This window comes from Malania oleifera, chromosome 7, assembly GCF_029873635.1.
Source record: "Malania oleifera isolate guangnan ecotype guangnan chromosome 7, ASM2987363v1, whole genome shotgun sequence".
NCBI lineage: Eukaryota > Viridiplantae > Streptophyta > Magnoliopsida > Santalales > Ximeniaceae > Malania > Malania oleifera.
In genome coordinates this window covers 39629751-39647671 of record NC_080423.1, presented here as the reverse complement: position 1 = coordinate 39647671, position 17921 = coordinate 39629751, and the positions used below count along the sequence as shown (strand labels likewise).

At 38.0% G+C, this 17921-nt stretch overlaps 1 protein-coding gene across 2 annotated transcripts in view; it reads right to left on the bottom strand.

Annotated features, from left to right (window-relative positions):
- Positions 1-15934, bottom strand: part of LOC131160133 (glycine-rich RNA-binding protein 4, mitochondrial) — a 28255-nt gene extending 12321 nt beyond the window's left edge. Inside the window, exon 1 of one of the 2 annotated variants that reach the window (XM_058115488.1) lies at positions 15431-15934. In XM_058115488.1, coding sequence (XP_057971471.1) covers positions 15431-15575 — 145 coding nt within the window. In that variant the 5' untranslated portion in view covers positions 15576-15934. The remainder of the gene's footprint in view (positions 1-15430) is intronic. The other variant, XM_058115489.1, reaches the window with a different exon arrangement.
- Between the last annotated feature and the right edge of the window lie 1987 nt (positions 15935-17921).

Here is a 17921-nt window from a genome sequence, read left to right as displayed (position 1 = left end):
GCTTGCAACTCCCAATGGAATTCTAAAAACTAATAAAAAATAAAAAGGAATGCTAGAGAGAAACCTGGATAAGCGTAATCCGATTGCCAAAAGAGAAAAGGGCACCCTTCCAACTATCTAATCTCTTCATAATCCTCTCTGCTAGTGGACTCCAAAAATCAGCCCCTCTATTGCCGAAATTCTAGACCTCTCATCGGGTACACTTAGGGCTGCTAAACAACTTTTCCCTAGTAAGTCCATAAACTCTCTCAAAAACATTAAGAATACCCAAAATTCTTCTAAATGAAAGATTATGGTCGTCGAGAAATAAAATGGAATCATCAGAAAATTTAAGATGAAAGACTACCATCCCCTTACTCCCCACACCTAAATTCTTTGACCAACCCTCTACCAACTGCCCAATCCACCATCCAACTTAAAACATCAGCTACAAGTACAAACAAAAAGGGGGATATTAGGTCTCCTTGTCTAATGCCTCTCAAAGCAATAAACAAAATGCAATGGCTTCTTGACCATTTCCCATAGATGACACTAAATTGTTGGTGCAAAAAATGGTGTAGGCACACCACCAATTGATGTAAAAGGTTGGTTGTTACTTTCAATGCCTCCATATTACCTTGGACCCTACACAAAATGGGGCATGATGTGACCAGAGTTGGCACTTAGGCTTTGGCAAAACCCTCCTATGCTTAAGTCAATAGGGAATTCAACAAGGAAGAGTCGAGATCAATGATTCTAGAGTCTCATGTTTACTTACTGGTACCATCTTTCTTTTCCATATATATAGAGGGAGCTCATTTGTTTCCTTCATGGGGAGCTTGAAATCTGCCCTCATGAATGGTGGACATGAAGCTCGAAATATACCATCACGCATGGTCATATATCTGGCCTAGGATGGGCTTAAACATTTATTGTGTCCAATATAGGATTTTCGCAACCTCACCTTCTCGACATTTGCCTATCTGGCAGCATTGACTCCGTTTTCCAGCAGGGACACGCACGGCATTCCTAGGATGCATGGCTCATGCAGGGCACGTGTACCTTTGCACATGTAGCTCATACCTTTGCCCTCATTAGGTTCTATCCTTGTGACTATTGACAATTCTTCGAGATATGTCATTTTATTCCAAATACCAAAGTACTGCTGACTATAGGATTATTCTTTAAGCATATTGTATAGTATTGAGTTGTTCTCCAAGACATAATGATGCAGGGGCAGCATCAAGGCTCTGCAGCCATGCAGAAATTAGAATAGAAGAAGAAAGGGAAGAGAGGAGAGAGGAGATACTCACATTCAATTTCAAATTCACCAACTACCTACAACATGGCTTTCACACACTATTTATAAGAAAGCCTCTTTACATGAAATTACGCATAAACCCCTAAAACTATGTTACATAACAAATATACCCCTACATTACACAAATATTACAAACAACCCCCAAATGCACATAATCCTTTGCTAATTAATACTAAATACACATAATAAACTACAAACTTAAACCAACAATCAAGGAAAAAAAGGGCGTCCCCAAGCTATAAGGCTCCCCACTTTGAGAGGGTAAGGGGAGGGTCGTCATAATGTATGCAGCCTTACCCCTACTTTTATGCAGAAAGGCTGTTTCCTTGCACTCAACAGTCCCTTAACCCAATTCTTCTTAATTATTCTCCAGCAAAGATCTTCCCAAGGTCTTGCTTCTTGTCCTACATCAACTCTCACCCAGTTAGAAAAAATTCAGCCTCTAACTTTGAAATGTTGGAGGATCAAAATGGAGAAGCAAACTTGGACTTTTTGAAACTCAATGCTTGAATCAGGCAAGAAAAATGTTCCATTGGCAGCAACATAGACTTGTCTTGAGAATTAGCATCAATGAACTCATCAAGGATGACAAACTCAACAATAGGAATGTTTGAAAGACTATGGATGTCTTCAAACACTTCCATTTCCTTGCTTGTAGTGTCTTCAATTTGAGTAACTTTGACATGATCACTAACCTTAGATTCTGTCCTGGTTGGTTGGTAGACTAGGCTTCAAAATGATTTTCTTCCCATTGTAGTGGAAGTTATATGTGTTCTCATGTCCTTGAGTCACACCCAAATCATCTAATCAAGGAAAACCAAGTAGTACATGGCCAATCTTCATAGGTATGATATCACACCAAACATTATCAAAATAGTCACCCATTTGGATAGGAACCAAACATCATTCAAAAACATGTAAAGTAGTGTTATCTATCCAAGATATCTCATAAGGCTTTTGGTAAGGTCCCGGATGAAGCTGCATTCGAGTGACCCAATTTATGGAAATCACATTCGTTGGACATTTTCCATCAATGATGAATTTGCATACATTTCCTCCACACTTGAGAAATGTGTGGAAATATTTGAAATTTGCCCAAAGTTTGGCAAATGGCATTCCTTTTTCCTATAATTTGTCACCATGTTTCTGAATTTATGCATATACATGCTGCAGATATATATCACAACCCTTTAACACAATTTCCCACAAGCCATATTCCCAATTTCTCAAAAACTATCTTTAATTCACCTTGATATTGATTGTCCTGCAGATATGAAACAAATTCACAAAGAAAACTCACAAATTACAGCAAAAAAACCTAATTTTTAATGCTGCCAGTGACAATTTCTAGGGCTTCATGCCAAATTATCACCCTTGCTTGCAATATGTTGTGTCCACAAGCAAAATATCTCCTCGTGAGACTGGAAACAAGAAGAGAGTTTCACAGAAAATCTCACTCGCAGTTGCCAGTGCATGGGGAGTGCATGGGGCACTTGCACCACTGGCGAGGGTCCTCCAGCTACAATTTTTCAGGCAAGGGTAGATCAGGGAGTGGGGCATACAGTGATGGTGGCGGTGTGTCAAAACAATTCAGGCAAGGGTGGATTTTGAATGGGTCAGCAGCTGGAGAATTTTGGGTGGTGCGTGGGGCTTTACTGTTAGCCAGAAGGAGATAAAAATTTTAGGAGAGAGGGTCTCTAGGCTTTTTTTTTTTTTGTGTGGGCGGTGTTGCATGAAGGGGTCTGGAAGGTAGTTTTTTTAAAAATGGGACATGACTGGAATTTCTGAGAAAGTTCAGAAAGTGCAGATATTTTCAGTTTTTTTTTTTTTTTTTTAAACTGAAATTTCAGAATAGAGAAGAATCAGAGAGAGAATGATGGAAGGGAAATAGAGAGGAAAACACAAGAAGGAAGAAGAAGAAGAAGAAGAGAGACAGAACAGAAAGGAAGGATTAGATACAGAACAGAGAATGGGAGAACAGAACAGAAAACCAGAGAACAAGAGAAGAAAGAAGAAGCAGCAGCAGAGAGGGAGGGAGAATTTACGGAACAGAGAAGGAGAAGGAAAGAAGAAGAAAAGAAAGAGAAGAAGCAGCAGCAAAGGGAGATAGAAGTTGCAGAACAGCGGGGGAGGAAAAAGAGAAGAAGAGGGGGTAGAAGAAGATTGAAAGGAAAAGATGGAAGGAATTGAAATGGAAGAAAGAGATCGTGATTGGGCTCTGATACCAAATGATGCGGGGGCAGCATCAAGGTTCTGCAGCCATGGAGAAATTAGACGAGAAGAAGGAAGAGGAAGGGAGGATAGAGGAGATACCAGGGAGAGGAGGGGGGGTGAGGGAACTCACGTTTAACTCTATTGAAATTCATCAACAACTGCCTACAACATGGTTTTCACACACTATTTATAAGAAAGCCTCTTTACATGAAATTATACATAAACCCCTAAAACCATATGACACTACAAATATACCCCTACTTCACACAAATATTACAAACAACCCCCAAATACACATATTCGTATACCAATTAATACTAAACACATAATAAACTACTAAGTCAAACCCAACAATCCCTTAACCCAATTTTTATTAATTATTCTCCAGCAAGTATCTTCCCAAGGTCTTGCTTCTTGTCTTACATCACATAATCGATGACATAGAGATCAAATCTATAAGCCTTGGGTAGGAACTCTTTAGAACCATCGGATCAAAGTTTGACATCACTTCAAGCCATCACTATTAGACCATGGCCAAATGGAGAGATTCAGCAAGCTGCTTGAGACTGCTCCTAGCCATTTCATTTATGCTAAAATTTGGTGCAAGTCAGATGCAGGTAAGTTCCATTTCAATTCTCAATAGAGCTCCACCAACAACAAGAGTACTTAGGAGTTTGTTATAACCACCATAATAGACGAAACCTACCTGGAAAAGAATCCCAGAGCCAAGATAACGCAGATATTGCCCAAACCTACTAGGATAAAACCACCAAAAGAACAGGAAATGGGCAAGTCAAGGGAGAAGACCATTTCAACTCTACATGGGGGACTTGGTGCTGCTTAATTTCCTTCATTTTTTCGGATGAGAGGAAAATATAAATGCAAAGAACAGAATGAGTAACAAAGAGAGGAGGAAAAGATGACCTGCAAAAAGAAAAGGAAAAAATACAATCAAACTACGCTAAAGCTGCCCTCCCATCCCATTGAAGGTCAAGTAGTGGGAGTTCCCTAAAAAATGAACAAAAAGGCCCACAAAAACACCAAAAAACACTACTTTAATCCCATAACAAGCTAGACAATGTTGAACTATCCTTGAAAGTTCTCGCATTTCTCTTGAGCCAAAGGGTCCTCAAGAGTGATCTAGGGCAATAAGTAGGCGATGAACTCATCCACCTCTCTTTCATTAAAATTGCAAAAATAGTTGAGAGTCGAAACCCCAAGAAAAATAACCCTCCTTAGAAGGAAAGAAAGAGCTGATAAGTACATTCTAAAAAGAATAAATCAAAAACAAATGAGGCACCATTAGTTCCAACAAGCCATCACACACCCAAGGCAATGGACTTCAAAGGACTTGCATGAGACAATGCCGCTTCCTCTAATATCCCACCCATTCTGATGAATCCCATCTTTACTTTTTATCCCCTTGTTAATTTCCTTCTTGAACAACTTAAAGTCTCTTTGAGGCCAAAATAGGAGACTACTTCACAAATATGAATGACTAGTCCCTATTATAACCAAAGTCGAAGGCAAGGCCTCTCACAAGATTAACTTTTCAGCCTCGATGAAATTACACCCAGTGTTACATATTAGTTGTCTGAAGCCATTCTAGGCCAGCAACGAAGATCTAGCCCACGGTCAACTTGTGAAGATCAAACAAAGATAAAAAATAGGTCAAAAAGATCTTACTAAGCAAAGAGTTAGATCATCAAGGTGTCAAATGACAAGAGTTCTAAGTGAAGTGGTAAGGTCAAGAAATTAGCTAGGTGTCAACGGAAAGACGTAGACTTGTTTGTCTACAAAGGTTAATAGTGTTTCGCATCAAAGTCTATGAAGATGTCGACCACTTAAATGAGGGAGAGTGTGACAAGCTAAGCTTGTCAAGGGATTCATTCTAGCCCATAGTCGCTTATGTCATCCCCATTCACTTTTGAATCCTTCATGTATATATTAGCTGTAGGATTTACATTTTCAGTCATTATGTAAAAAAGTACTAGTTTGGGGAGCAGAGTATGATATTTCCTCATGCCAAAGTTTTAATTTCTTAAAAAGATCTTTCTTCTATCCCTTTTTAGCCTGTTTTGCAACCTTACTAAACACATGTTACCTACCAATGTCTCATGAAATGAACCACAATACTCTACTTCCCACGATGTGAACCGCTTTTCTTCTTCATGCTTCCTTACTACTTAATGTTTGTGAATGCGTTCACACAATGGATTTTTTTTAGGGTTGACTAGTTCAAGCTTGTCAACCACAATTAATGTCATACTACTCTTAAACTAGAAGAATTTGTTAAGTGAAACTTAGTCTTGTTTGAACAACATTGCTCAATTGAGAGTCAATCTTAGAGCGCCATATTGCCCCACCCCCCTTTCCCAATCACTAATGCAAAATAAAATACTTTTGACAACATTAGCTTTTGTTCAACTTCAGTAAGTATCAAAGCAGAAGTAGTGGCATCATGACCAATGGTTTAGACTTCCAACTAAGCATTGGCTCAACATAGTACGAGTAATGAGATGGATGCTTCATTCCCATGGGTTTTGAGCTTATTTAATAGTTGAGTGGTGAATCTTAATTGTTTGTCATCAATAGTATATAAGCTTGTTTATTTCATGGAGATTATATTTGTGAGATCAGCAACATGCAAAAGATGTGGTTTGATAGGTAGGTGGAGGAATTCAGAAAGGATTTTTTTTTAATTACAAAACAAACCTATTAATGAGGAGAAATAACTACAATGGGCGGAGGATAAGAAATTCTTCCAGCAAGAAGCATAAAAAGAGCAAACTAAAAATCAAAATATTTCATCAAAGTTGCCTTCCAATCCGTTTGGATACCGGACAGCATTAGACCCCAAAAACCCCAGAAGTATGTGGCCAGAAAGAAACAAAGAAAAAGTACGAGTCTGTTTGGTTTTGGAAAATAGTTTTCATTTTACATTTTAGTTTTTCAAGAAATTACAAAAAAATTACCTAATTTTTTACTTTTACAATATTTGTACAAAATAAATGAACAACAATAAACAGTTTGTCACTATTTTCTTGTGGAAGTAGTTTATTTTTCATTTCTAACTTTTCAAATAATTAAAAAATGTCACCTTGTGTTTCCAAAAATTTATATATAAAAGATGTATTATTATTTTTCTAGAATTCTAACTCTTACTATGTATTTGGGAGCATAGTATTCGGATCTTGGACTTTAATTTGTGTGGATTATGGATAAAAAAATCTAAATTCAAATCCCAAAATCCATGATTCCAAACATTATCTTATATAAATTCTGGAAAATTGGAAAACAAGTTGTCTTTTCTATGATTATTTAAAATTCTAAAATAAAAGATGAAAAATTGCTTTACAAATTTAAGCAAGCTCTTTATCTTCTACCATTTAATACAAATCTTAAAAAATTAAAAAATAAGCTAAAATTTTTATACTTCTTTAAAACTAAAAATTGGAAAGCAAAAAATGTTTTCCAAATCTAAACGGGCCCTAGCTTTCTCCCAAAGAAAATTTGGAGAAGTCTTCCAATCATAGAAGATTCTAGCATTCCATTCGAGAAAAAGCAGCCACATCATTATAAAAACTGCAAAATCCCAAAATATTCTTCCTTTTCATTTCTTCCAAAAACCACAAACTTCATTAAAAAATCATGAATAGTTTCCAAAGCCACCCAATCCTCTCCAAAATATGAAAACAAATTGTTCCACATGTATCTCACAACATTACAATGAAGGATGATATGGCTAGAAGTCCCATTTGACTCGCAGCAAAGCATGCAAATGTTTGGACTAAGGACTTTGTACGACCTCCTTATCTATAACACATTGTCTGTATTGATCTTGTTGAGAATTAGGATCTAGCGGTGCTCCATAAATCTAGATCTTGCTGAGAATTAGGATACTCTATGACAAGAGATCCAAAAGAAAGTAGCAAGCGCAAATCTTTGTTGTGAGGAAAGGAGTGCAATAAATGTTCAACAAAACTAGTGGTCACTTCTTCTGCTATTATAATTTGGTAATCCTAACAAAATAAGATTGGTGATTTCATTGGTTGGGAGATGATTAAAAATATAAAATAATTCAATGGTGTGTGAGAATTGAATTTCCAAGGGCAAATGAGACTAAGAGAAATTCCTCATGGTGAGAGGTTGAATTGACACTCCTTGCTTAAGTAAATGGGTACAACTGATCTAGTGATTGGACATGGGTATTGACTTAGTTGGAGTTCGGATGATGTGCTAATTTGGGTTATGCATAGCAGGTCATTTGTTGAAGACTGGTGTTGTTGTTTGCATGATTTACAGACAAGTGAACATCTTCTTTCACATATAGTTTTATGTGGTATATGTACAAGCAGAAGCAAGGCTTGTACATGGAATCAGTAGATATATTGGTTTAGGAAAGAGCAATATGACCCCTTGAATTGAGATAGAGTGGTGTAGAGGTCACATGGTTCAAGGCTGGGAAACAGCCTCTCTAAAAAATGTAAGGTAAGGCCCATCATGGTCAGCCCTTTCCCCAGACCCCGCATACGTTTGTTTTTTTTTTTGGGTGTACCAAGTATATATACGAGAAGAAGACACATTGCAAAGAAGATATATGTTTACATCAGCTAGTCATAAATTGAGGTGTAGGTTCAGGTCTTGGTGGGAGCACCACATGGGTATAAGGAAATTTTCTAGGTTGGTCTTGGCTATGTGATGGTACTTGGTTTGTTATTAGAGAAAAAATGAAAAAGCATCAAATGAAGTTTCAAGGCGGAGTTTGTAAGGGATTTTTCAGCATGCTTAGTAATTTGGGCCAAAAAAAATAGAATTCCAAATCCATGTTATGACTTTGGATCAAATATGATTAGATGCTTAGTTTGGTAGTTCTCCTATGCCCACTTGTTCCTTGGTCAACACTTGGTAACTGCACAGTAAACAATGAACGATTACAACTTTGGACTCCAAACAAAATATGGGGGTACATGTGTTGACCTTATAGGTCGCACCTGGTTTTGATAATAACAAATACTCAGGTATTTGATGATTGTCAAGTGTTTGTGCAGGCTTAAATGAAAATCTCAAGGAATGACACTTGAAGCAATTAGAAGACCCTGAAGACTTTAATTTGTAGTTGTAAATTCAATGATTGTAATATGGATCTGTAATAGTAACCTAAGATGTGGTTTGTATTTGTCTTACCTACACATCATGCATATTGAATATATGGTAAGCTCAAAATGACCATAGGGACCGAATGACCTTAGGGCACCTTTTGGTCGACCGAACCGGATTTTTGGGACTATCTCAAAACGGCCTCAGTAAGACCCTAGTATAACTCTAGGTCTCAACACTCATGCACATATCATATAATATATAGGAGTGTTAAATTTGTGCCTTAAATTGAGCAATTATCAGGAATTTGAGAGAACTCGAGCGACCGAACCCCTGGAGTTCATAACTCCTCGGGCACCCGAACTGTTGAAGAGTCAACAGTTGACTTGGGCTCTCGGGCGACCGAACCATTTTGTGCGCACTGTCCACGAGCGCCTGAACCCTTCAAAAGGGAAAGCCTACCAACTCAGGCGACCAAGATATTTAGTTAAAAATGAGCCTCGGGCGATTGAACACGAGTTCGGCCAACTGACCATATGACCGGGCACCCAAAGTCACGAATCAATGCTACTGACTTTGATTCGGGCTGCCGAACCATGACACGGGCGACCGAATGCATTTAAAATACTTTTGTTGCTGTGTCTGTTCGGGCGACCAAACCTCGATTCAGCCACCTGAACCTCGGCGGGTTAGAATTAATTTAACCACGGTAAAAATGGGTTAAGTTGGGTTAATGGTGTTCTAACTATTTGAATATTTTTTGATAATTCCCAACAAGTCCCAAACGATTATAATTTTACCCCTGCCTATAAATATAGACTCATTTGCAAAGATTAAAACGGAGATTAGCAATTTCATTAGCCAAAAATTCTCTCTCTTTTGAAAACACTCTCTTTGTCCAAATACTCTCAAACTTCCACTTCCTTGATACATCCTGAGATTGAGAGAACATATTTAGAGTGTTTGTGATTGCTAGATTTGCTAAGAAACTCTCATTTGAGTGATTGATTGTTGTATTTCTTTTGGGGAGTTTTAGCTTAGGTTTATCACACAGATTTGCTCATTATAAATCTTGTGTGGGGATAAACCAAATAAGCTTAGGATATTTGCATCTTTGTTGCAAGTGTCCAATAGCTTGATTTTTGTTGTGCAAAGATTTCTCAAATAAGCAAGTATTTTCAAACTAGTGTTGAAAAACTCTTTTGAACTAGTTTGATTATCTGATTCGCATCTTTGGAATACTAATTTGCTATTGAACTACTTTATTTAGAATCCAAGATATTGCTTGTGTTGAACACTCTTGGGCATCGTACTCATTATATTGTGTTGAGTGTTGATTGCACAAAACTTGCATCATTGAACTTACACTATATCCATGTTATTGATGTGTATGTAAATGTGCGTATTTGGGTACATATCTGTTTTACGTGAAAGCACTACTTTTGTACCATCTATTTGAATGAATACTGTTGTGTTTCCAGGCGTGGCCTAAGGGGGCGGTAATCTACCCTGGTAAGGATTGATTGTAAAGGTTGAGGTCAGCCCTATGTTAATTGACCTGGTTTGTATAGGTGCCGCTCCACCCATTAAGTGAGCCTATAGTGGTAATCCTTGTGCTTGTTAGTCAAGGTGGGGACGTAGGCAATTTGGCTGAACCTCGATAACATTTTTGGGTGTCGTCTCCTTTACTGCTTTATTGTGCATGCTTCATTAAATTTTTATTGCAATTTAAATTCCATTGTATATTTGCATTGATTTATATTACATGCACTAGATTGACCTTAGGCTTGTGTAATACTGTTGATTAGTGGATTGACGGAGGAGATAAAATTTTTAAATACCAATTCACCCTGCCCCCCCCCCCCCCCCTCTTGGGATTGCACCAAACCTAACAATACATGCGTGCATAAAAAGGGGAAGCTGTAACCATGATGAGCGTAAGAGATGAAACAAGGATTAGATATGACTTGTGAGGGGTTTCACAATGATGCAAAGACGTAGAAACAGTGGTAAAAAGACTATGTTAGATGGTAGGAAGAAGTGAAACTTTTTGTTTTGAGGCTTATGTTATGCTTGTCTTGTTTGGGTGTTTGTACTCTTGTAGTTTCTCTACAATTATATAATGATTATCTCTCTCAACCATGGACGGAGGCCCATTTTCCAAACAAAAAAAGGGAAAAATTGTTATCTTTATGTGTGTGTGGGTGAGAGAGAGAGAGAATGTGTTAACAGAAATGAAAACTTGCTGTATATTCTCTGCATTTTATTTATGAAAGCTGTGTCTATATATAGACATTACATGAGGAATCAAAGAATATCAAATGGTTACAGTTAACAGCACAGAATATATTTTGGTTACAATTTATTCTGCTGTAGCTGGGCTGGTATAACTAATTATCACTAGGAGCACATAGTCTAATACGCCCCCTCGAGTCCAATGGGGTGTCAACCACATTGAGATTTGCTTTAAAATAATTACATTTTTCTGCAACTAACAGTTTGGTAAGAACGTCCGCAAGTTGATCTTTGGAGCTACAAAAGGAAATTCCGAGTGTGTTGGCAGAAACACGATCCTTAACAAAATGGTAGTTTATCCATGTGCTTGGTTTTCGAATGAAAAACAGGATTAGCACAAAGGTATGTTGCACCAAGGTTGTCACACCAAAGTGTTGGTGCTTGAGGTAAAAACAGACCAAGTTCCTTGAGAAGAGTTTGAAGCCATATTAATTCAGCTGCCGAAGATGCCAAGGATTTGTATTCAGCTTCTATGGATGATCTAGCTACTGTTTTCTGTTTCTTAGAGCTCCATGATATGAGATGGTTTCCGAGATAGATGCAAAAGCCACCGATCTATCGTCAATCATCTGGACAACCACCCCAATCGGCATCAGAATAAGCTTGGAGAACAAAACATGATTGAGAAGTAAAAAATAAACCATGGTTGATTGTACCCTTGAGGTATCGCAAGACCCTTTTTAGTGCACTCCAATGAGTAAGTTTGGGGGGGTGCATAAATTGACAAAGTTTATTCATGGCAAATGATATATTGGGGTGGGTGAAATTGAGGTACTGAAGACCTCCAACTAAGCTTTTGTAGAGAACCGTGTTAGCCTTAGAGGCTACGTAAGCTTAATTGTCTTATTTTGATGATAACAACCCATTAGTGATTCAAGGTAAGCTTATCTTTGCACATCAGGTCATGGTCAGTATAAATACAAAAGCAAAGATTAAATAAATTTTTAATAGGTTAGACATCATCAAAACGGGGGAGAATGTTAGCCTTGTTGGCTACACTATCATAGTTTATATGTTTTGATGATATTAACCTACTTGTTGTTCCTCGTGCATTCCATCTTTCCAGATTATGTTTAGTACAGGTTCCAGTGACTAATTCATGAAATACTAGATCAAAGGCAAAGATTGAACCGAGTTGACGATCGAAGTGGGAAAGATCAAAAGGTCACGTACTTGGATGGGCCCAAGCACAACCAAAGGAAGCTTTATGTTGAATTATATGTAATATGGGTTGTGTGAGGTAGGAACATTTTGTAACTCTTGCGGTTTTGTTTCATTCACGATTTCTGAACAAGAGTTGAGCAAATGCATGCATACTAGGACACTTGAGTTTATATGGATTTAACCTAAAGTCACAAATTCATCTTTCATGGTTTTCAAAGTTAATTCAAAGAGTTTGTCAAAACAATCATAAACTCAATTTTGTTTTCCAAAGGGACAAGTTTTCAACATTTTGGTTTCATAATTATTTTCATGCTTGGTCCCGGTCTTATCAAAGCATGGCTAATGTCCTAAAACTTCAAGGAAGTCAAATACTTTTTATAAGGACATTTTAAGCATATAAGATATCAAATGATCTTTCAAATATGTTTTCATAAATCAAGATATCTTATATTTAAGTGGAAACTCACTTGGACAAGTTTTATTCTTCATTAGACTTAATATATTTCATATACTTTTTTCCACGAATGTTTAAGTTATTAAAAGACTTTTTGACAAGGAAAAATAGAGCAATCATCAACTACCGTAGGGCTTCCTCGAGTCCTGAACACCCTTCGGTATTTGGGGCATAACTTTTGTTAGAAAACTCCAAAAAGGGCAATCTTGGTGTCTATAGAAAGTTAAGAAAAAATCTCACAACTTTTGTGTTGAAGAATTTTTCTGATTTGGGGTAATCATCGACGTATGGAAGAAATCGTCAACGGTTTCAGAGAGCCCAGAAAAACCGTCGATGGTTTGGGGACAATGATAGAACAACAACGGCAGAAAAACGGCTAGTTTTCAAAATAGTTTTTTAATAACACCCCCCCCCCCCCGGGCGGGCAGAAAGGCCATAAAACGGCTAGTAGCCCATTTTTTCCTATAAATACAAGTTCTTAGACTTGTTTAAGAATGGTTTTTGAGCATTGTTGATCATACTTGTGAAAATATCATTTTATCCAAAACCTAAGCACTTTGCACTTTGCATTTTAGTCATTCATCACAAGTGCTCAATCCTATTTTACTCATTTATCTTGTTTGAATAATTTCTTGAGAGAGTAGTGTAAGGATTTGTTTGCAATTGATTTCAACTCATTTAAGGAGCATTCCATTGTAATCATCTTCTTGGTTGTAAAGGTTCTTTGTGAACCATTTGGTGAAGGTTCTTGGTGAACCGAAGGCTCTTTGTGAGCAGGTAGGAATTTGTTCTCGAGTATAGGATTTGTTCTTGAGTTGTAAGGCTTGCTACACTGATGAAAGACAAATTGATTGTAGATTGTGGAATCCTTGGTTAGGTTCTAAGGCGTGTACGTAGGCTTGGTGCCGAACCACGTAAAAATACCGGTGTTGTTCTTTCACTTATTTAGACTCTTTACTTTATATCTTGTGCATGATTTATATTTATATTGTGATATAATTTCTTGTATCTTGCCAAGAGATTTTATTTTGTAGAGAAATTTAATATACGCGAAAAGAGTCCATTCACTCCCCCCCCTTTGGACTCTATATACTCCATAGGATGTTTAACAATCCCGGATCATCAAAATCAGGTAAATCAAATTTAGAGAGCTTAAGTGATGCAACCATTAGTGAGCACATGGGTTTGCATTGAAGCATGTTGCTGCAGGTGAGTAAATTTTTGATATATTTTCTTTGGGAGATCAACAAACCAGCTGTGGTATGATCAATTTCAAGACCCAAAAAGAAAGAAAAATTCTCAAAATCCCAAACAGGGAAGGCAATACTCATGGCAGCAATCAAAGTATCAATAACGGAGGAGTTAGACGCAGTTATCACTATGTCATCGACATAGACAAGCAAGAAAATTCTAACAACACCATTACTGAAAATAAAAAGTGAAGTATCAGCTTTGGAGACAAGAAATCCATACTCAAGTAGCCAGGAACTAAGTTGATCAAACCAAGCTCTTGGAGCTTGCTTCAACCCATAATTTGCCTTTTTGAGCTTGCACACAAATGTAGGATGAGGTGGGTCCACAGAGCCCTGAGGTTGCTGCATAAAGACATCATCAGTAAAAGCTCCATGCAAAAAGGCATTCTCAATATCTAGTTGGCGCAATGCCTAGTGCTGAGATACAGAAATGGACAACATGAGACGAATTGTTGAAGGCCACATGACTGAATGTCTCGTGATAATCAAGTCCAGACTGCTAATGAAAGCCTTTGGCCAGTAATCGGGCCTTCTGTCGCTGAAATGAACCATCGTCGTTGGTCTTGATGCGTTATACCCAGCGACACCCAAGAATGTTTGAAAAGGGAACAGGTGGCACAAGCGTCCAAGTATGGTTGAGTCAAAGTAGCAAACTCCTTGGCCATTGCCGCACCCGAAAATTTTGAGGCCACTATGTAGCTTGAAGGCTCATTAGGAACAGGAACTAGAACAGTGGTGGTGAGACACTGGCGGACTGGGTAGGGCGCAGTACCATCAGAGAACACTCTAGGATGGGAGGAATTGGTCTGAGCACGAGTTATTATGGGTGACCGATGAGAGACAAGGATTGGAGGGACATTTGAGGGGATGGAGTTCGAAGGAGGCGAGGTGTTTGATGTTTGGGGAGATTGGGAGGCAGAAGAAGATGCAGGGGAAGATATATGCGGTAGTGGATTGGGGCCTGGGCCGAGAAAAAAAAGTGATTGTGAATGAGTTGGGCTTGCGGGAGGTAAGTGTGGAGCTGGGCCAAGTATTGAAGGTGATAGAATGGGTAAGGAGGCCTGAGTAGAAGGAACGGACTGAGAAGAGGTTGTGGACTGAGTAGAAGCACATGCATGTGTGTTTTCCTAATATCTAGCATGTTTTGCGCTACCCCTTAATCCCAAGAATCGCACAATTTTACGATCAGGTTGGTTAGGATGGTAAAGACCTCAGATGGCCAAACAAATCTGGCCGAGCTTCAATGCAGGTATTTTAAGACCAAGTCAAGCTGAAACTTGATCCAAGCGTAGCTTATCTTTTAGACACTAGCATATCTACAAAGATGCATTCTGTTTTGCCCATGCATTACCTTCGGTTTCGTTTATTTATTTATTAATTTTTTTCAAGCAAGAAAATTCACATTGTGATGCAAGAAAGCTGGCATTTACAGCCACAGATCATACTCCAAAATCCCAATGAAGCTGGAATTATTCGTTAATTGGATTGGATTATGCATTATAAGGTTTTCGCTTTGAACAAGACAAAATTAGCTTTTACTTCATCAGCATTTGGTAAACTTCTGTAACTTCCAAATGGAGAATTCCTTTGAGCCCTAATTCAAATAGAGAGAGAGAGAAAGAGAGAGAGAATGAATGAATACAGACTTACTTCTAACCATGATCTTGCTTGCGAGAGGATAATCGGAAAAAGAAGCTCGGAGCTTTAAGGAATTTGGGTTGACGCGATTTGTAAGTGATCTTGCAAAGATGGGTGGTCGACTGGCACCCAAAGGAAGAGAAGCCGTTGCCCACATGCCTGAAATCTCTACTCTTCAGCTAACAAAAACTTCGGACAAAACCGTCCCTTAATGGCCTTCTTCTTCTTCTTCTTCTTCACTGGTTGGGGTTAGAGGTTTGGAGCTCTGCTCTTGGCCAATCCTTGGAACCTGGCGAAAACGACCCCAACAGCTTGAAACGACGAAGTACCCGGCCGTTTTACTTGCTGCACTATTAGCAGGTTAAAACGATGTCGTCCTGAAACACACTCCTGGAACAGCCATAAGTTCACAAGCTTGGGTCGGCTCGGCAACTTTGCTAGTTGGGAAAACAAGGAATTCTTAGATTGATTGAATTAGGATTTTCACCATAACAAATTATGCAAGCAATCAAGCATATGAATTAATGATGAAGAGAGATCTATTAATGAAGAAGCGAAGCAAGCTAAACATGTCAAGTTAAGAAACATAATATATCCATCAAAACAACGACAAAGGCAATTTATAGCATATAAGGGTCTATGATACTTGAAAAAGAAAGTGCAATAAAAGCTAGAGAGGAAGGAAATTAATTTAGGAGGTGTGCAAAAATTGTACGAATATATATTAAATATGTTTTCATTAGAAATTTCGTTCATAATATCATTATAAAGATAATATTGATAGGCTTATACTTTTAGCTTGGAAGGCATTTTTTTGTACTTACTAGGCATTCAATTCTGAATATTATTTAAGCATATCCATCATAACTTTAAAATGGATAAAAAAAAAATAGTCATTCTCTTTGGGTGATTTTTTAAAAATTCCTTTCTCCTTTTGAGCAAAAGATATTTAAGAATTTCAAAAATGTAATCATGTTATCTTTGCCTCAAGTCGGTGTTTTCTCCTTTACACGTGTCGATAGTCATTTTTTGATAAAACAAATCTTAACTCAAATATAGATATCAAAATTTAACAAAAAATAAAGTGATAATATATTTTTTAGCTAGGCATCGGCCACCCACGTATGGACAGTCGATTATCCCCTTCCCCTCCTTTTGTTTGGTGCTACCAACAAGTGGTTGACTAGTCTAGGAAAATTTTAAATTTTTGTGTTGTTTTTTTGTGATTGGCTAACAAATCTAGGCATGCACAAAGTCCTAGAGTTGCTACATGTCAGATAACGAATTGGCAGTTAGTAATTGGCGATTGCTAGTTTGAATTTGAATTTTCAAAATTCAAATGCAAAGATTCTTTTCCCTCCATCCTACTAGAGGTTTATAAATAGACCTCTTGGAAAAGAGATGAGTACACGTCCAAGTAGGGCCATGGAGAGAAAATCTAACTACTTTTCATGCACTTTCTTAGGGGATAATAAAGGGTTTTGTTGAAAGATTCAAAGAGAGAAATTCATATCTCTCATTCCTCATCGTTTGGGTGTTTAGGTTGTGTGCAAATGTTAATCCGAAGTGGCATAAATGTCAATGCCAATGCACAGCAGAAACCAACAAATCAATCGGAACCAGTAATGCAAGCAACCAATGAAAAATATACATAAAGAATCACTCACAATGAGAATAAAGGAAAGCAATAAAATCAAAGACATAAGAAATACGTGGTTCGGCAATGTGCCTATGTCCATGGGAGCAAGCGGTTGATTTTTCACTATCAATTCGTCAAGTTTACATCAAGGGCTACAAAATATAGTTTATATATCAACTCTATAAGCACAGAAGACTTAGAGTGCATCTAAAACACTTTTGTAACAATCCCCGGAGGAAAATGCTCTGAAATCTCCCAATCTACTAATATCCAAATTTAAAAATTCGGCACCTGCGCCAAACGAAACCGTCAACGATTTTAGGCAAACTGTTGATGGTTAAATATTGAGAGATGCTCCTACGGCAAATTGAAATAGCCGATGATTTGATATCGAGAGCAAAATGTCCTCATATCGTCGTCCAAACACTCAACAGTTTGATCCTGGAACTAGCTTTCTTGTTCTTTACATCATCATGATTTCTCGACTCATGTATTCCACTCAATATGAGTCACATCTCCAACAATCTCCACCTTGACGAATACTCACCACTTAGGAGAAATATGAAAGCATAACCCGTTGCTCAACTTGGGACAGTAGATTGGGACCGCTTCCCTTCTAACACCTGGAGACATAAACCAAGTCCAAGCGATACTTGAACTTGTCCGTGGTAACAGGAACTTCACCTAGCTGAATACCCAGCTCCTTGACTAATCTTGTAAGCCACAATGCTTCCTTGGCAGCTTCACCCACTGTCATGTACTCCGACTCAATTGTAAATAGTGCAACCTGAGACTATACCCTCGACTTCCAACAAATAGACCCTCCCACAACATACCCTATTGTAGACCTCCTATCATCCAAGT